Raw genomic sequence first — 21,439 nt, 5'->3', positions numbered from 1 at the left:
TGGGTAGCAAATGGTGCACCTATAGTTTCAAAACCTCGAGTGCCACAATTTTGTATTACCATCAGTGTTTAATGTGTCTGTTTAGTTATCAGGAAAAGGGAGTGAGTAATAAGGTGGCAAATATACAAAGGATATAAAGTTATTTAGGTTAGTCAAGAACTTGGAAGACTGCGAGGAACTTCAGAAGGATCTACCCAAAGTATGCAGATGGGCAGCATGATTGCAAATGCAATTCAATGTTGAAAAATAAAGTAATGCACATTGGAGTATATAATTTAAATTACTTGTAACACTTCTTGGGTTATAAATTAAGTGTAAAAGCTCAGGAAAAAGACACAGGTATCCAAATGGACATCGTAGTGAAGACATCTGCTCAATATGCAGTAACCTTAAAAACTTAAATATAATATACTAACAGATTGACCCAATATTGCTCAGATCTTTAACTCAAATTTTTTTTGGAAAATAAAAGAAAAATGTTCAAGCTTCACTGAAATGATTGCATTTTTCAAAAACACAGTGTTATTTTTATGAAGTAAATTTCAGTAACTTATTTTAATGGGAATTCCACCAAATGTATTTTTTTTTATCCCTACCCCATTCTTATTATTTGGTATATTTTAACAAAAAAGGTTAGTTTCTAATTTAGTTTCTAATAACACTGTCTTCTAATTTTAAAACTTACATTGATTTAGCTATGCCAGAACAGAGCACTACTCTATGGGTACGTCTAGACAACATGCCTCTGGCGCCAGAGGCATGTAGATTAGGCTACCAGGCATAGGAAAATGAAGCGGCGATTTAAATAATCGCCGCTTCATTTAAATTTACAGGGATGCCGCGCTGAGCCGATCAGTTGTTTGTCGGCTCAGCGCGGTAGTCTGGACGCGCAGGTGTCGACATCAAAGGCATTTGTTGACCACCCAGGTATGCCTCCTGGGATGAGGCATACCTGGGTGGTCGACAAATGCCTTTGATGTCGACACCTGCGCGTCCAGACTACCGCGCTGAGCCGACAAACAACTGATCGGCTCAGCGCGGCAGCCCTGTAAATTTAAATGAAGCGGCGATTATTTAAATCGCCGCTTCATTTTCCTATGCCTGGTAGCCTAATCTACATGCCTCTGGCGCCAGAGGCATGTAGTCTAGACTTACCCTATATTTCTCCATTATCTCTTTTTTGTAAGGCTGACTGAGAAGCAATTCTATAGCAGGTTCATCCTATTTTTCTGGCTCATATTGTTTCACTCTCTTTCAACATTCACTCAGTTATGTCGATTTTGAGGACTGTACTTGCTTTGGAGATTCCATCTGTTTTCTGTTTGATTTTATGAGAAGCAATCCCACTCTAGGCACATCCCATTTTCCTAGCATAACCAAACCCTTACCTTGCTTTAAATTATGTTAAGAGGAAGCTGTATACCCACTGTGGTGGTCCTAGCTCTTACCATTTAGGGGGCATTCTTGATCAGATACACAAACTCTTTCAAATGTATAGTAGATTAATAAAAAACAAACAAAATGTTAGGATGCATAAATAATGAGATGGACAAGAATATTGAAAATATTTTAATGCCATTATATAAATAAAAGGTAATGGCTTCATTTGGATTACTATATTTATTTCTATTTACTCCATTGCAAGCAAGCAAGGAAGCAAGCAAACAAACAAACAAAAAAAAACAAACAAAAAACCCCCAGAAGTAATAAATAAGGTTCAAAGATATATCACAAGAATGACTAGGACAATGGAAAAACTAACTTGTGAAAAGAGAGTGAAAAAACTGAACTGCCTACATTACACAGGAGATAAGTTAGGACATGATAAAAGTACACTTAACAACAAATGGTACAGAAAAATATATTGAGACGATTCTCTCTCATAATACTAAAAACCAACGAGGTATTTGATACAACTGAAAGGCATCAAATTCAAAATTAATTAAAAGACACTTTTTTCACATAGTGCACAGGTAGCCTGTGAAACTCACTGCCATAGGATACCATGGAGTCCAAAAGTTTAAGATTAAAAAAAGATGGACATTAATATAAATAACAAGAAATTCCCAAGTTATTATAATAAATATTTTAAAAATAGACAAATGTTTTGGAAGGGGCATAAATGATCAAGTGTCAGGGTATAAGCCAAATTTTAAATGGTGGAGTGAGAATGAAACCTTCCCTGGGGGCAAATTATCATGTAACTGCCTATTATAGGCTTTTTGTGTCTTCCTCTAAAGCAGCTGAAACTGACCACTCACAGAGAACACTTATTAGATGGACAACTGGTCTGACCCAGTATGACAATTCCGATGTTTCTATTATTAGCAGTCATAGTGGATCAGTTTTCATTCCTCAAACCTCTGTGGAATTCTGCAGCCCTTGTTGGCTACATCCTTTCTGGCAAAAAAGTCTTTTCAGAGATGTCAGCTGCTTGACCTCTTTACTTTTAATGTGACTAAGTCTCTTATGAAGATTTCAAGACCCCTGTACAACTGTGGAGCCTGTTCTTCCTGGTGGGAAGAAGCCATGGGCTAGGATATTATTTTATTTTATGCATTGTAGCCAGACAGACCAACCCCCCCATATCATCCATCTTATTTGCCTCTCTGAAGCATACAGGGCAGAGAAGGAGCAGTAAAATCAGCATAGTCTATGCTGGCTCATCTGATCCTGAGAAGCTGAAAACATAGATATGAGGAGAGAGAGAACGATTAAGGCAATCAGCATAGCCATTAAGCTTTAATCTGCTTTGATGCAAGATCAGGATATGCGAGTGTGCCCGGCTGGCACCCATGTTGATACGAACACAAAGTCCCTGGGAGAGGAATCCCCCAATGAGAAAAGAATGCCCAGTACTTCCAATTTAGTTATCTCTCTTACAAGAGTAAATTAAGTTCACAACACCCTTGTAAGAACTAGTCTCACAAAAAACAGACCAGCCCCATTTGGCATGACAGATAAGAAAGAGAAATACGTGACCCCATGAGTATAAAGGTGGTACAGCAGCACACTCTTTTGAGTGTCATTCTACCCTCTACCTGCTGGTCGGGTTAGGTGTTTGACCTCCCGAGGTTCTATGGGGACGCCCACCTCGTATTTTCGTCTTTCCTAGGAATTGAGGGACCGGCCCCGGCCTGACATTCTGGAGTCAAGCGGCACAGAAGGGGGTAAAAATTGTACCTGGATGTGGTCCTCTGTCTTAAGTGTACACATAGAAAGAGTAAGCTGTTACTTGGTACCATTATTTCTATTTTTCTATCTTTATCTTCTTTATAACCATTTTTAAGATCTATATTTTGTTAGTAGTTAAGAAATAGAGCAATAGCCATTGTAACCATATGATTTATAAGCTTCCTCAATAAACCTGTAACTGTTTAAGTTTTAACCTGACTCCTTCAGTTGCTGTAACAGAGCCAGGGAAATTTAAAAAGAACTTCAGCCGGTCATTAGGGACAGATATAGGGAGAGCTTGGGCGTTTGGATTTGTGTCACACCCAGGTGGCAGAATCCACTGGGGCACCTTTCAGTCTTTCCCCAAGGCTGCCCGCTGCGAAGGAATTACAAATTCTAGCAGCTGAAATCTAAGGTGTAATAAGCTCTTCCTATAAACTCGGGGCATCTGAGAGCCTGTTGGCTGCCCTCTGCGACGGGACCCCGGTCCTAGCAGTAAAGTCACAGACAAACTATTTTTCAGGGCACCCTCCAGACTCCTAGGCTGCCCACTGCAATGAGACTTTGTGTCTCAGCAGTTGAAGACTTGGGTGTAACACACATGCACACACTGCCATGACTGTCGGCTGACATGCATACAAAAATTCATGAGCATGGTCAGCATTATAAAAAAGGAAAAGTGTATTTTTGATGTTAAATATGCAGCTTAATGAGATGTGATTTAAAAACCACAATCACTAGAAAAAATCTTTCAGTGATAGAAATAGCAACCAGACTTGCATATTAGAGAAAACAGTTCTTTTTATTTACACAATCCCAAACTATTTTCCTGTGGATAGTCCTTTTCCTCAATTTTTGTTGCAACTAACCAGAATTTAGAATAATCTAAAACAGCTTGTTCAGTCTTGCAAAATTAATCAGTCTTATATCTGTGCTAAGAGCTAACACTAACACAAGGCTACATGTTATTCAATGTAGTCCAATAAAATAGAATCTTGTTTCCTATCAAGTAGAAAAATAATTTGCTATTTATGTTCAAGTAGTATGATTTCCAAAACTAAATAGTAATGACAATAACGGTAACACGAAAAGTAGCATATCACTTAAAATTGACCAGATGAAGTAAAGAACTCTGCAGAGCAGATGCACGATTTTTCTTTAGTATTTTTAATTTCAATAGGTATATGCTGCTGGAGACACATACACTGAGTTTTAGAAAGACAGTTTGAAGAGACATGTCATTTAGTATCTGAGTGTAATAACTCTCACTATACACATTTTTAGTTTTGAATAAATATTGTCATATTTTTAAAATAATATGTTTTACAAAAATCTCCAATATTTAAAAGTCATATTCTTTCTCTGCATTTTTTTCTTTTTATGGTATCATGGTTCAGTGCTCAGACTGCAACAAATTCTGATATCACAAACAGGACTTAAGGAGAACATGTTGGAGAAGGCTAGTTCTTAGAGAAAATCACTTTGTATGCAGTTGGTAATCAGCAATGATAGCAGAGTAACAGTATAAAATGTAAATTACAGTTAACCAGAGTCTGAGTTCACTTGCCTGAATTGTGTAGAAGAAATATTTAACTATATTGTTGACACAAACCTATTTTATTGTGACTTCCATATCCATTAAACTACAATAAACATAACTTTTAAATATATTTCTTGTATAACTTGCAAATTCTTTGGCTTTCAAGGTCATTTTTATAAAGGCAGAGTTCTACATTTGCTTTAAGGAACAAATCTTTAAGTGAGAATATCATAATAGTAAAGTCCCAGGTTAATTCAAAGATTACACCATAGACTTTGTTTCACCGCTTAAGCAATTCCACAGGACAGTAACCTTCGCATTGGGAATTCAGTACAAAATAAAACATAAAAGTAAGGATGCATTTGGGGTTACAGTTTCTAAAGTGAGCATGCAACCTATACAATAAATTAAGAGAACGTTAATCTGGTTGCCAAATCGAGCACTTGAAAGTTAGGAAATGCAAAATGTATGGTTGCTTTATAGCCATAAAGCTCCTCCATTTTTTTCAGTAATATGGTAACCTCAGCTCAAAAATGCTCATAATAATTCAAAATTTCACTTCCAATATTTATATAGAATTTACTCATGGTGAAAGTGTCTTTGTATCTTTCCAATTTTCCAACTAGCAGGGCTGAACAAAGATGAGTACAATTTTCTATTATTACTCATTATTTCAACTTGATTCCATGTATCATTTAAACTTAAAAATATTTTAAAAACGGCTGGTATCAAATACTCCCTCCCCCTCACCCCGAATGCCGTTTTGTGTTTTATCTGTCCCTGCAGGGACAGATGTATTACCAGAGGTTTTATCACATGGAAAGAAAGTTAGTACTTTCATTTGGAGTTTCAGCAGAGAAGGAAAGTTTTGCATATCAGGTCTAGTTCAAAAATGCTGTCCGGGAAATATATTAAATCAGCATATTTCATAGGTACCTCACTCTTAGATTGTCTAGCACACTCTATTTCTGGGGTGCACAGACTGAATCAAGGCCATCAAGTACAATGTGTATGTGTGTGCATGTGAGCTGTGTGTGTGGGAAAAGATTTTGCACTATTGACTTGTTCTCCTGAGAAGACTTTTTGCTACTGGAAGACACTTCCTGAATTATGCTGGCAGAGCCCACATAGCAAATCAGGCTGAAACATTTAAATCTTCAGTGTAGTATATTATAATTTTTATTTGTCCATTTGTTTTCAAAGTATAGTAGTTATTCTGCATAGTAGCATGGTAATATATGTTTGTGATTTAATAGTTAATTTGTATAGACATGCCCAAGCTACATATTTGGATCCAGACTATTGACAGAATTGAAAGATAGGAGTTGTTTGGATTTGGAGTTTTGGTTTGACTCATTACAGAATTATACACTTAGGCTGTGTCCAGACTCAGGGTTTTTTTCAAAAAAAGTAGCCTTTTTTTAAAAAAAACTTCACCTGCGTCTAGACTGCAGCCGCGTTCTTTCAAAATTAAATCGAAAGAACGCGGCTTTTCTTTCGACGGCGGTAAACCTAATTCCACGAGGAAGAACGCCTTTTTTCGAAAGTGCTCTTTCGAAAAAAGGCGTTCTTGAAAGCAAACAGGGCTTTTTAGAAAGAGAGCATCCAGACTCACTTGCTGCTTTCTTTTGAAAAAGCAGCTTGCTTTTTCGAAAGTTCTGCATGCAGTCTAGACGCTCTCTTTCGAAAGAGGCGTTTTCAAAAATATCTTTTGAAAAATCCTCTTTTGAAAGAGGCTTGCAGTCTAGACATAGCCTTATTGGAAAATGTGGATCTGGGTTTAGGAACACATATTAACCTTATCCCCAAAGTGTTCAAGTTAGGCAGTCCAGTTAACATCCATTCCTAGGCTATGTCTAGACTATACTGATCTATTGGACTACATTGATCTATTGCAATTTACATACTTTTTCCGATTTTTTTTTTCCCAGAAGAGGCTTTTCCAAAATTTGGCTCCTTTACACTGGACCAAATTTCAGAAAAGCCTCCACTTTCAGATGAACCCTTCTTCTGCATAGAAGGAGGAAGACAGTGCTTCCAAAAGAGCGTGTCTGCTCTTCCAAAAAAAAAAAAAAAAAAAAAAAAAAAAAAAAAAAAACCAACCACGGAAGAGCAGACATGTTTCCTGGACACGGCGGAGTTTTTCCGGGATGCTATCCCAGAAAAATTCCATAGCATAGACATAGTGCTAGTAACTTGGCAATATAGGAAAAATTCCTATATCAATCAATACCTTCATCAGATTCTGATGGGACATTCTCTCATATAAGAACACAGATTTTGACCCTGAATTACAATCAACTCTATAGGGTCATCACTATAACTAATACTTACTCTTTCATTGTAAATATCTCCAAGGAATATGCATGCATCCACGAGACTCTGGTTTAGATGAGCACTCTTGGAAACTGTCACAAACTTTTCCAAGTACTCAATAGCCTCAGTCACTTTTCCCTGGCTAAAACAAATGACAAAGGTTGCAATTAATTTTTTATCAAGGTTGTTTCTTCATACATTGTAACAGACTATAGTTGAGAATCTGTCATTGCTTCCCATTACATTATTTTGAAATAGTCTAGAAACTGTATTTGCTAATTTGGTTTGTGGTGAAATTTGGAACATGGTTCTGTCCTCATTTGAACATCTGCTGTCTCCATGGAAGCTTGCAGGGCAGTGATAGACTGAGGTTTCTGAGCTACAAGTGACTCTTTACTGTTTCTCCTGCAGCACTTGATATTAAAACACTGTGTGATTTAATTATTAACCAATCAAAGTTATTAACCAATCAGAATGTTTTTTTTACAATGTAGCTGACAAGATAATTATATGTGGTCATTTTGCTGTGAGAATTAGAGAGAGAAAGAAATTGAATGAAATAATACATTCATATTACTATGTCTCTTTGGGGTAATATTGACCACTAATTTGGCTCCTGAACCACTGAGGTCTAAGTATCCCTTCAGTAGGGTATATAACTGCAAGAGGCAGCATTCGATCCTCTGTACACAAAAAGAAAACAATCTTTTAAATCAATTTCCAATATATAGCTGAATTATATTTAGTACCAAGAATGAAAAAAAATGGCTAATTCTTTATTTTCAATGCTTTTTGGAGTTTCCAGTACTCTAAAATAATGTTTTATTTACTCAGCATCTCGTCAGACATTTTTTGTAGCTATGTCAGACCTTATCTAGGAATGAAACTGAAAGTCCGTGCCAAGGCAGGAGACTAAGCATATTCATTTGTCAGTAAGAATTTTGTTTTTGTATTTTTCTGCCCCCATGACTCAGAGATGCCACTTTTTGCTTTAGAATCCTTTTTCTTCTTGAATAGCAGCAGCAGCAGCAATATAATGAGACTGTACATCACAGAACTAATAGCCTCCTTCAGGATGTAGTGATGTTGTGTGCCTGCACAGGTAAAGGGCTGCTGCAGTCAAACAGGCTAAGCTATAAACTGTGGATTGAAGGTGTTACCGTCAGTTCCCATTGAAACTCAGGATACTTGAAGTTACTTCCAATATAGAAAGAAAATGGGCTAATGAATTTGACAATAATATTTGCACATATGATTTTTAATAAAGCTGGCCATGTTAACAATATAATGTCTCTGCCCTCTAGGCCAGATGCTCAAGTCTGCCTGAGAGTGAAGCACTACACACTTTTTCTCTTTAAAGCTGAGTGTCACTGCAGCTGACCTCAAAATAAGCCAAGAACCTGAGTCTCTAATGTATAGTGCAGCATGTTATATGTCAAGTCACTGAGCCAGCCAAAATACATCTAGTCCTATTTCAGAAACTCACAAATTTAGGTTTCTGTGATGAAGAATAGTGATATATCTTCATACCATATTAAAACACTTTTAAATTATATTCTTGCAACAAATGACTGACTGAGGCTTATTTAAACTAACACTTTTAATATAAACCATATTAGGAATGTGTTTCCAGAATTTCATGGTGTTATGTCTGCTAGGATCACTTAATTGGCTTATGCAAACAGAGTAATCAGAACAATGAAGTTCCTGCCACTGAACAGGAAAAACAGTGAAGCCTTGATGCAAATCTAAATATTGCTTGACCACATCTAGATATATGGAGTTAGTTGCACTATTGCAGTAGGCTGCCAAAGCATTCTAAATTTCAACAGGGTGATTAAAATGTTCAGTGTTATGTTATAGTAAAACACATGCTTTTAAATGTGTAAAATTCTATTTATCAAAATCATTAACTGAACATATTTAAACAACACTAGAATATGAAATATACTGATTTATAAACATTTGCTCAATGTCAAAAGGTTTCTAAATTTTAGAATCAGAAACATATTTGGAAACCTATCTTTCTTCCAAAGGGGAGAAAATCAAACATTTCCACACAGTAGTGTGGCACATGATTTATATAAGTTAAAGGACAAGGTTAAAGTGTTAGACAAATATTAATTCCAGTTTTTCTATTTTTCTATATGCAGTGCACAGGTGCAACTTGAACAGCGTATTATATGGTATAATCATTAAATTCATTCAACCAGACCTTAGAGAGTTAAAAACATATATTCTGAGGAGAAGAACTCCTCGGTCCAAAGGATGAGAATGAAACTGTGCAGAATATTTGTGTATCAAGGTGATTCCAGTTTCCAACTGGGAAAACAGGACTGTTAACACCCACATCCCCTGACAACTGTCCAATTATGTATATCACACTTGGCCTACTGTTTGCAGTAGAAGTAATCAATAAAGGATGTGGTTGAGTGAACATAGATTTTGGTTGAACCAATGCATGAAAACTTAATCATTTACTCAGAGTGGAGAAATCAAATAGAGCAGAGATGAAACAGCCACTAAGGGGTTTGTTGATTGTGCCACCAAGTTTGTGGGCTAGAGACTGAAAGTAATAAGGCAAATGGAATCAGTGACAGGAGAAAATGTAAAAAGGTTTTCTTAATCTCATGAATTAATAGAAATGTTTTGATGTATTTTTGGTTATTTTTGGATATTTCATATAAAAACATATGTTCTATTTGTAAAAAATATAAAAATTACTAGGGCATATAATTTCTCTCAGGCAAAAGGAAATTAATATGATTTATAACAAAAAGGTAATTCTCATAGTCAAAACTTTACTTATGTCAACTGCCAAAGAGCTTTGCTACTAGACAGCTGAATAATCTTAAAAAAATATATGGAAAACTATAGGTTGAGGTATTTAAAACTAGTCCAAACAAAACACTAAATTATATTCTGTCAGAAAAAAAACCTGCACTGGAAAGTAAGATGCTTGATAATATTATAACTAAATCTTATCCATCTCAACCCCCTGTAATTTTATGGTTCTTTTAAAACATGCATAGCTTTCAAAGCTTCTAAATAACTATATACATTCTGCTTCCTATGATATTAGCGTCTAATACTTATGAGATAGACAGCTTTTTTACAACATTGGCATTCAAGACATAGGGTGTTATAATTGTTTCAGAAAATGGTATTATATATCTATAGTAACTCTTGTTCTCTCAATTCAGGTAAAGAGCCAAATGAAATTTTCTCTGCAAGTGTTATACATTATGGAGGCTTGAACCTTTTGTGATATTGTTCAAGAAAGTCTTGCAAAGGTAGCTGAATCTGATATACAAATCTAGTGTCCACAATAAGTCACTCTTCACTACAGTGGATACTGCCAGAGATTATCTTGAAAGTGATGCCTTTATACCCGACTGCTCCTTAAATAACACTAGGCCTAGAAACCTCTGATTAGGGTTCAGTATCATTTTTAGGATCTTCAAGACTCCATATAAAACTGCAAAATATATGGGACAATAGGCAGGTTCTCAAAGGCTTTTTTCCCGTGGATCAGAGAGCAATCAGTGCAGACTCTAACATACACTTAGTCATGATGACCAGAGAAGCTCATTCAATTCTGTTGTGTTAACAGGCAATCAGTGGAATGAGACATTCAAAATGAGGTGAGGCTGACTATTCCACATCAGCAACCTGAGTCTGAATGTTAGACTCAGGGTATGTCTACACTACAACATTATTTTGAAATATCTTATTTCAAAATAGTCAATTCAAAATAAGTTATTTCAAAATAACGTGTCTACACACAAAATGCATTTCAAAATAGCGTTTTGCTATTTCAAAATAGCGCATCCACACTGAATGGACGCTGGATCGCATTTAAGACCAGCCAGAACCAGGTCTGGCAGGGCATCAGGTCAGGAGTTACTTTGTGTGGCTGCTGCCTGAGGCTATCTGAGGCCTGTGCTTAAAGGGACCCCCCCTGGACATCCAGTTCTCAGCTTTCCTTGCTTGCTTGCCTACCTTGATGAGGGACAGCAAAGCATTTTGTCTCTGCTTGCTCTGGTTGCCCTCACTCGGGACACCACAGCTCTCTGCAACATGGAGCCAGAGCTGCCCCTGGGCACTCTGGTGCTTCTCTTGGATGCGTTGCTGCGAACCTGGCTGCACTTTCTGCAGGCTGTCATCTGGGGGCTGTCCGTATCCAGGAGGCCCTGCAGAAGAGCTTCCACCCTGAGGAGCACTAAGAAACTCCCTGGTTGCCCCACTGGGGGGCTTGTGCCTCATTCCTCCCTCGTAGCCTTCCACTTACCCCTTCCTAACCCCCCTTTCTGATGTCAAATAAAATACACATATTTTCATGAACACAAACTCTCTTTATTTAACGAAACTGGGGGGGGGGGAGTAATGAAACTCTGGTGAGACTGGGAAAAGGAGGCAGGAGAGGGGAGGAGAGAGGGTGGAAGAGGGGAGGGGGAAACTTGGGAGGAGGGAACTGGAAGGGGGTCTCACTGGACCAACTTGATTTTTATGCGAACCTGCTCCTGGTTTTGCATGTGGCCTTTGGTGGCCTGGCTAGCAGCTATCATGCCATAGACGGCTGTGTTCTTCCATCTAGTGAGGAGATCATGGATGTTGGGGGCATCCCCCCCAAACCTGAATAAGGTCCATAATCTCCACCCTGGACCAGGAAGGCGCCCTTCTTCTCTGGGCCCTGGAAGGCTCCTGGGAGCTGGCAGACTGCTCCTGGGGAGCAGTGGAGGGCTGGCTTCTAGTGGCTTGTGGCTCATGTTTTGGGGCCACTGGGTCAGGGGCAGTGACAGCTGGCTCTGGGCTGGCAGGCTTGGAGCTGGCACAGGCACTTAAAGGGCTCCGGGAAGGGGGGAAGGAGAGGAGTGGTCTTGGTTGAGGCTGGAGTGGCCACCAGGGCACCCTGAAAGGCTGGAGGCCCCCTATTTCTATATAAGTGTCTACACAGCACTTATTTCTGAATAGCTATTTCAAATTTGGCGTTATTCCTCGTGGAATGAAGTTTACCAAATTCGAAATAAGCGCTCTGCTATTTCGAATTAATTTCAAAATAGCAGTTTGGCTGTGTAGACGCTAGTAAAGTTATTTTGAAATAACGGCTGTTGCTGTGTAGACATACCCTCATAGAATTATAGAGGGTACCTCTACACTGTGCAGCTATTTTGGATACTGTTGTTGGTTGTCTCTCGGGAGCTGAGGAAGACATGTTTTGCATTTCATTTGTGGAGACACATGTGGCTCCAGAGCCCAAAAGTCGAAGCACAGATGTGGCTACAAAAAGGGCACGGGACGCCGGTTGTCAGGACAGGAGAGAACACAGCTCTATGTCATCTTTCACTTGCAGCTGTGAGGCATTGGCGGCAGTCGTCCTCAAACTTTGTCACTGCTTTTCTCGTAAGGGAACGCCGATTAGTCCTGTCTGCAGCAGCTAGTTCAAACTGTCGAGGTTGAAGGCCTGTCCACTGCAAGTTGATCAGGTTATCCTTATACCTCTTCCTTGGGCCTCCCTGGATCTTCACTGTAATCTCTTCGTCAAGGGATCCATCACTTGATATTGGGCTGCCCAGGAAATGTTGAATTTCTCAGATGGCACACCATCCGAGAGTACCTCTTGTTAGCCGACGGTTAGGGCAATGTGTGTGTTTATTACCGAGAAAAGGTTTAAGAAAGAGGCTACAAAGAAACGAGGTGTTATTTTTAAAGCAGGTTTTCCTTTACATTACAACAATCGCTTAATTCCTTCCACACTTCCATGGAGTTTACTTTTTACCTTTACTTTTTACCTCAAATCACTTGCTTCATTCTTTTAAAGAAAACATTTTTTATTTCTAGTAACTTTCCAATGTCTGTATTACTTTCCTTATTTCTTTAACTATGCCCATAGGGCTTCAAACCTTTTTGCCTTTTTATTTTACATGCTTTTTCCTTCTTATGATCCGTCCTGATTTTTGCTAAATGACTTTTTTCAATGACAAAGGTTTGTTTAGTATCAATTTGATAAGGAGGGTGGGCTTTCCCAATTAGCCTTACACCTCTCCTGATTTCTTTTAGTAGGTAAATCTGACTGTTTATTATTGCAGTCAGCTATTACTAATTTTAAACTTTTCAGTATAGGGTTTTCATAACATCTATGCTGCAGTAGAGTCTGTGGTGTAAATAGAGTGCTTATCTTTGGACAGTTATTTTCTTTTGGGCTACTCCCAGTGGAAACTCCTTTCCCTCCAATATGGGCTTAATGATTGGAAGAGGAGTGTGAAGTGTTATGGCTTGAGCTTGGGTTAGCTCCTCTGTTTCCCTTAGTGCTGTGTAGGCTGCCAAAAGCACTTTTTTTATAAGGCATGTAATTTGACTGTGACCCCTGCCATAACTTGGAGCCAAATTGTATGGGATGGCAGGGTACACCTTTTCCTTCATGCCATAAGGCATAGGACATCCCTGTGTTTCCCACAGTGAGGTACAAATGAAATGGGGCATTAGGGTGAATTGGACCCATAAACTGATAAGTGTGTATATCTCGTTTATCAGCTGTTTCTCAGAGCTTCCTCGTGGGTGGGGGCTCATTCCCAGCAAGCATGCTTCCTGAGCAAATTATACAGGGAGTAGGTACGAATTAAGATTCCGTTTTTCCATATTTTTAATTAGTTTACAGACTGGAGACATAGCTTCGGTTGGAATGCTGTTCTGTTTTATCTTGGTTACAGTGGAAGGCGGGAGAGTGGGGGCTTGAGCTAGCAAAGTTTCTTAAAGCCAGCTCCAAAAGCTCATTTTTCTCCATTAATTACTTTCTCCTTCCCCTCTCTAGCCTCAGGAGGAGCCATTCCTGTAGGTGCTCCATGTCCTAATTTAGGGTTTTTCCCCGGGTATCTAGGTTCTGGCATTGCTCCCAGAATTCATATCTCTCTCTCTGTACCCTTATCAGCTCTGTTTCTAAGTTCCAGTAGCTAGTAGCTGCTTGCCACACACCCTTTAACAGCCAGATGCAAGCGCCTTCCCCTAACATCTCTTTATCCCATTTAGGGTTGCCCCATCCCTCTTGGGCAAACTCTTTCCCCATACAGCTAAACTCCATGTCAATCATGACTGGCTTCATGCTGCTGTATCTGAACCAATAACACAATCCTGCCGACTACGCCAATTTTGTTAGCCGACGGTTAGGGCAGTGTGTGTGTGTGTGTGTGTGTGTGTGTGTTACCGAGAAAAGGTTTAACATTCGTGCCTTTACTGCTACGACTGGGATCCCGTCGTGGAGGGCAGCCAACAGGCTGACAGATGCCGCAGAGTTTATAGGGAGAGCTTATTACACTTTAGATTTTAGCTGCTAGGATACAGGATTTTTTTGCAGCGGGCAGTTTAGGGAAGACTGAGAGATGCCCCAACGGATCTGTTACCTGGAAGTGACACAATTTAAATGCCCAAGCGTTTTCTATACCTGTTCCTTATGACCGTCTGAAGTTTTTTTAAATTGTGCTTGGTTTTGTTACAGCAACTGAAGGAGTTAGGTTAAAACTTAAACAGTTACAGGTTTATTAAATAAGCTTATAAATTATATGGTTACAATGGCTATTGCTTTATTTTTTAACTGCTAGCAAATATAAATTTAAAAAATGGTTACAAAGAAAATAAAGATAGAAAATAGAAATAATGGTCCCAAGTAACAGCTTAATCTTTAAAAAGCTTTAAGTTTATGTGTACACTTAAAACAAAGAACCACATCCAGGTACAATTTTTACCCCCTTCTGTGCCTCTCAACTCCAGCGGGTTAAGCCAGGGCCGGTCCCTCAATTCCTAGGAAAAACAAATACAAGGTGGGCATTCCCGTGAAACCTCGGGAGGTCAAACACCTAACCCAACCAGCAGGTAGATGGTAGATTAACACAAAGTAAATGTGCTGCTGGACCCATTTTTATACCCATAGGGGCCCGTATTTTTTTTTATTTAAGATGCCAAATTGTACTGGTCTGTCTTTGTAATGCCAGTTTTTACAAGCAAGTTTTAACTTAATTTACACTTGTAAAAGAAATAACTAAATTGTAAGTACTGAACATTTTTTTTTTACTGGGCAAAAAATTCCTCCCCCCTCGGACGGCTGTGTGTTTGTATCAATATGGGTTTTAGTCAAGGTCACTCCTTGGCAGCCTCTTGGTTAGCAATTGGCATATCTCTTTTTACAGCCATTCAGGGTTACACAGCAGCCTGAGCCTTCTGTTCAAGGCTTTTACTGCTCTGTGTGCCCTGCATGCTCCAGGCAAGCAAAAATGGATGTTACAGGGGGGTTCCTGTCTGGCTACACCTCTCCTGTCATGTCGTTGTGAGCAGCTTGATGAGTGAAATGAACTTCTTTGGGCAACCCAGCTTCCTGAGGATGATCTACAATGCGTCTCTGTTAACTGTGTCGAATGCCTTCGTCAGATCAATGAAGACAGAGTCGAGGTTCATATTCTGCTCAAGGCACTTCTCTTGCACTTGTCTCATTACAAAGATCATATCGACAGTACTGTGATTAGGGCAGAAACCACATTGTGACTCATTTCTGAAACTGTTGAAATCAGCCTGTTCAGGATGATGTGGGTGAAGATTTTCCCAGCAACGGAAAGCAGCAAGAGACCTCTGTAGTTCCCACAATCGGCTCTTGCGCCCTTATTCTTGTACAGAGCAACTATCACGGAGGTCAGATGGTATTTCTTCCTCTTCCCAAATACTGGTCAAGACATTATGAATAACCTTAAGTGACTCCTCATTAAATGCCTTGTACAGTTCTGCGGGAATTCCATCCTTGCAGGATGCCTTGCCGCAACTCATCTGCCCGATGGCCTTTCTAACTTCGTCAATAAATGGAGGATCTCCCAGGTCTTCAAGGGTTGGCTTCTGAGGAATTTGTTCCAGTGCTGACTGATGAACTGATGATGGATGATTCAGGAGCTGACTGAAATACTCTTTCCATTGGTTATTAATGCCAGCCTTATCCCTAATCAATGTGGTTCCATCTGCAGACAACAAGGGGGAAAAGCCAGACTTGGAAGGACCAAAGACTGACTTGATGGAGCTGAAGAACTCCCTTGAGTTACTTAAGTCAGCATAGTGTTGCACCTCTTCAGCTTTCTTCTCCCACCACTGATCATGCATTTTGCGGATTTCTCGCTGAACCTGGGCCTGGAGAAACTTAAACCTGTCTTTCTTAGAGATGGAGCCTGGGTCATTCTGCCACTCCATAAATGCCTTGTTCTTCTTGGCAAGCAGGTCCTCAATAGCACTGTTATTCTCATCAAACCAGTCTTGATGATTGCATTTCTTGGGACCCAGCACTGACTTCGCTGTCTCTATCACTATTTCTCTAAACTGGCTCCACTTCTGAATTGGACCTCCAATCAATGGTCTGTTGGCAGTCAACTTTTCATCAAGGCTTGACTGGAACTTGCGCAGATGAGAAGGCTGCTGGTGTCTGGCAATGTTAAAGGCCGTTCGAATGAGCTTTGGGCGCTTTGGGTGATGCTGTGCAATGTGTATTTTGAAAATAGTGCGGACAAGCCTATGGCCAGTCCAGCACTCTGCTACCTTACATGGCTCTGGTGATAAGGACATCCCAAATATTTTGCTGACGAACAATGACATAATCTATCATGTGCCATTGTTTCGATCTAGGGTGCATCCAGGTAGTCTTGTATTTGTTTGCCATCCTGAACACTGTGTTTGTAATGAGGAGGTCATATTCTGCACATTTGCTCAACAGCAATAAGCCATTGCTGTTCATTTTACCAATACCATTGTTTGCTTAACACTCCCTCCAATCGACTGTGGTCACAGCCAACTTGGGTGTTGAAGTCTCCCAACAAGATCAACTTGTCGTTAGCCGGCACTGAGCACAGAATGGAACTGAGATCGATGTAGAACTGTTCAGTTGTCTCCTCTGTGCTTTTCATGGTGGGAGCATATGCACTGATGACTATTGCATGCCACTTGTGACTAAAGGGTAGGCGTAGCTTCATTAGCCTCTCGCTAATACCGACAGGCAGGTTCAAAAGTTGTTTCATCAGACTAGTCTTAACGGCCAGGCCGACTCCATGAATCCTATCCTCATTCTGCGCTTTCCCTTTCCAGAAGAAGGTATAACCACTATACCTCAGTGAGAAATCCTTCTTCAGAAAGCCTGGTTTCACTCAAGGCAGCGATATCAATACCATAGCATGAAAGCTCTTCAGTGATTAGGCTGTTCTCCGATGAGGTCTTACTGTGTCCTCGCAGTCCATGAGCGTAAGGATGTTCCATGCTCCCATTACCAACTTCTTTTTTTTGCACAACATAACCCGTGTGTGAAAAATATTATTATAGTGGGAAGCCTTTGCACAGAGACAATCCTACTCTCTCGGCTTCAGAAGTCGGAATCCAGTGGCACGAAAAAAATTGTTACTTCTGGAGACTACCTAGGCTGCATTGGATGGCCATGTCACCTTAAATGCTCTGACATGCTCCACTGGAGGTATCCCATAATAGCTACCCCACGTCTTAACATGTTGCCTGTTATTTCGAAATATTTTTTTAAATAATGGGAGCGCTATTTCAGCATCCCTGTAACCCTTGTTCCACAAGGGTAAAGGAATATCTCGAAATAGTGCATTATTTCAAAATTTGGCACTGTGTAGATGCATTAAATGTCAAAATAAGCTATTTTGAAATAGATTTGAATAAGATATGCAATTTGTTTAGCACAAATTGCATATCTTATTTTGAGTTTAGGGTGCTGTGTAGATGCACCTAGAGTTAGAAGGGACTGCAAGACTTACGAAGTCCAACTTATGTCAAGATGCAGGATGTCTTTTGTCTAAATCATTCAAGATGGACCTAGCCTCTTTTTAAATACCTCAATAAAGAAGGTTTCATGATCTCCCTAGGCAATCTGTTCCATTATCCTATTATTATTACAGTTATGACATCTTTTTTGAAATTGAATCTAAATCTGTTTTGCTGTAGTGTGAACCCATTGTCTTTTCTCCGTCTTCTTTTATAATGTCCTTTCAATATCTTAGTACCACTACTATGTCTCCCCATCATCTTTTCTTTTCCAAACTAAACACACCCATTCCTTTAGTCTTTGCTCATATGGCTCGCATTCCAACCTTTTGATCATCTTTGTTGATGGCCTCTGGATCCTTTCTAGTTTCTTTATATCTTTTCTAATCAACAGTGACCAAAGTTGGATACAGTACTCCAGCTCTGGCTTAAACAGTCCCAAGCAGAATGGCATTATCACTTTCCCAGAACTTGCCTGCTCTGCCTTCGATAATGCAATGTAATATTGCATTTGCTTTCTTTGCAACAGCATTGCATTGCTGATACATATTGAGATTGTGATTTGCCACAGCTCACAATCTTTCTGAGCAGTGCTGCTGACATATCAGATTTCCCCCATTCTGTATTTGTGCATATGATTTTTTGACCCTAAGTGTAGCACATTACATTTGTTGTCTACAGACCAGTTCTTCAATTTATCAATATCCCTCTAAATCTTAGCTTTATCCTCCAAAACACTGGCAATCCCCACTAGTGTTGTGTCATCTGAAAACTTAATAAGTATCTCTCTATTCCTACATCCAGGCCGTAAATAAAGATGTTAAACAACTCCAGAATTAAAACAGATTCTTATGGAACCCTGCTTGAAACCTTCCTCCAGTCTGGCATCATTCCATTTGTTTGAGGTTGTTTAACCAATTATGTATCCACTTAATGGTAGTGCTATTGAGCCTGAATTACTCCTACTTATAAGAATATCATGTATGACTGTGTGAAAAGCCTTGCAGAAGTTATGTCCACTGCATTTTCCCTATCCACCAAATCAGTTACCCTGTCAGAAGGAAAAAAACTGGTTTAGCATGATTTGTTCTTGGTAAATTCATGCTAGCTGCTAGTGATTATCTCTTCATCCTCTAGGTATGTGCAAACTGAATGTTTACACATTGCTCTACCAGCTTCCCAATTACTGAAATCATGTCAGTTGGTTTATATTTCCTTGGATCCTCCTTTTTGCCCTTTTAAAAGATGGACACTACATTAGACCTTCTCCAGTCTTCTAGGAACTTTCTTGCCATCCATGAGTTTGTAAGTATTGCCAGTGGCTCTGAGATTTCTTTAGCTAATTCCTTCAGTACCCCGCAGTGAACAGTATGCAGCCCCATTGATTTGAATTAATTCAAGTTGATCAGAAGGTATCTGATTCTTTACTAATTCCATATTTACTGCATCCCTTCCCCTAATTTCACTAGGGCTACGTCTACACTGGCCCCTTTTCCGGAAGGGGCATGTAAATTTCACGAGTCGTCGTAGGGAATTCCGCGGGGGATTTAAATATCCCCCGCGGCATTTAAATAAAAATGTCCGCCGCTTTTTTCCGGCTTTTAAAAAAGCCGGAAAAGAGCTTCTAGACTGGCCCCGATCCTTCGGAAAAAGTGCCCTTTTCCGGAGGCTCTTATTCTTACTTTGAGCTGTGAATTATGATGGGAAGTTATTCAAACCTTCACTGACTTATCCAGTATTCTTCCAATGGGATCATTCTGACACAGTTCAGAACAATAAAGCATCCAAAGTTCTGTGTGACACTGAACAGGGACCTACAACATGCAACACACACCCTTTTTATATTGGGGAAAGTGCTCCTTTACACCTGTCTTTCTCCTTATTTCCCCTGATCCTTATAATACTAAGGAAGATTCAACAAAACAGATCCAAAGTGATCTTAGTCATGATCATCTAGCCTGGGCAAAACTGAGCTTTTGGCTCCCGCTAACTGTTCAGCCAGTTCTGATATCTTGTCTGAGCAGAATAGAATAATGCTCTCAAATCTCAAGTTATTTCTACTAATAGTATTACTGCTAGATTTCAGTTATTTTAGAATTTCTTTAGTTTCTGATGAAATTAAAGTTGTTCTTAGCTGCCACCAACATCTACTTAGCTGTTATATATGCCTACCATATCACTGTGAAAGTGATCATGAAATTTAACCATCCCCTCTTGGAATATACATTAAAGGCATGTTACAAACTTTTACCTTCCTGGGATCCTGCTGATCCTTGGTACTTGTGGCGCTACCCAAACTCACAGAAGGGTCCTTTAAGTTCATGGGAGTGGTATGTACCACCTCTTCCCAAAGCTACCATTCTTCCTAGCCATTATATCAGTCAGAAGGGCTTGGAATTATAGGCCCCAATGACCTTATATTTATTACATTTCACAAAGACAATGTGATATGTAGACTATGACCAAAATTTCTGCCAAAAACAGTATCAGAATTTCACTTCAGTTTATATCAGTTTCTGCATTTTCCCCAGAACCCCCATAGGCATGATGGAGAAAGGAGGATTACTGCTCTGTGTATGTGCCATAGTGCTACTGACTCATGGACAATAAAGTAAGGTGACCTGGAACCTGATACTAACCTATACCTTGGACAACTGAACTGTTCCACAGAAGAGTAGAGGGAATCAAACAAAGGTTTTCCACCTACAGAAAATCTACATAAGGTTGAGGAGGAAAACAATGATTGTCTTCAGCTTCCTTCACCTCCATCTCCCAGCCCCAAAGCGATACTTGAAAATGACTGGAAATAAAAGGATTGCAACAGGATGGATGTGGGAGTGATGAGAACTGGTAGATCCAAGCTAAGAGTTACCTGGCCTGGGAAGGACCCTACCTGAAATAATTACTAGGGTGAAAAATTATTGTGACTAGTTTTAGTGAAACTAGCTTAGACTGAGTGCTCTGTATTATTTTCTTAGTAATCAGCTTTTTCTGTTTGCTATCTCTTTGACCACTTAAATTTGTTAACTATGAAAAAGTATATTTTATTTCTGGTTTTAATATAACCAAGTTTATGTAATTTCTAATTGGAGCGGAAAAAGGCTGCATGTACCTTCTTTCACACTTAGGAAGGAGGCAAACTTCATAGAAATTTGGGTTTGTATCCAGATGTGATAAATTCCTTAAGCTGGGTCCTCCCAGAACTGAGCTCAGTATCTGTATCTGCAGCTGGTTATCAGAGGGGTAGCCGTGTTAGTCTGAATCTGCAAAAGCGACGAGGAGTCCTGTGGCACCTTATAGACTAACTGAAGTGTAGGAGCATAAGCTTTCGTGGGCAAAGACCCACTTCATCAGATGCATGTAGTGGAAATTTCCAGAGGCAGGAATAAATATGCATCCGAGGTGGATCCAATCAAGGAGGATGAGGCCCACTTCTAGCAGCTGATCTGGAGGTGTGAATTCCAAGAGAGCAGAAGCTGCTTTTGTAGTTAGCAAGCCATTCACAGTCTTTGTTTAATCCAGAGTTGATTGTGTCAAACTTAAAGATGAACTGTAGCTCAGCAGTTTCTCTTTGAAGTCTGGTCCTGAAGTTTTTTTTGCTGCAGGATGGCTACT

The 21,439-nt window shown here is 39.6% G+C and overlaps 1 protein-coding gene across 2 annotated transcripts in view; it reads right to left on the bottom strand.

The window, feature by feature from the left end:
- The window catches only part of TTC29 (tetratricopeptide repeat domain 29), a 202,537-nt gene that overhangs the window by 73,215 nt on the left and 107,883 nt on the right, over positions 1-21,439 (bottom strand). For both annotated transcript variants that reach the window (XM_075929998.2, XM_006133842.5), the window contains exon 10: positions 7,049-7,172. In XM_075929998.2, the coding sequence (XP_075786113.2) occupies positions 7,049-7,172 (124 nt within the window). The remainder of the gene's footprint in view (positions 1-7,048; positions 7,173-21,439) is intronic.

Source organism: Pelodiscus sinensis, chromosome 4 (genome assembly GCF_052426305.1).
Source record: "Pelodiscus sinensis isolate ZL-2025 chromosome 4, ASM5242630v1, whole genome shotgun sequence".
Lineage (NCBI taxonomy): Eukaryota > Metazoa > Chordata > Testudines > Trionychidae > Pelodiscus > Pelodiscus sinensis.
The sequence above is the reverse complement of the archived record's forward strand: the minus strand, read 5'-3'. Positions and strand labels throughout refer to the sequence as shown.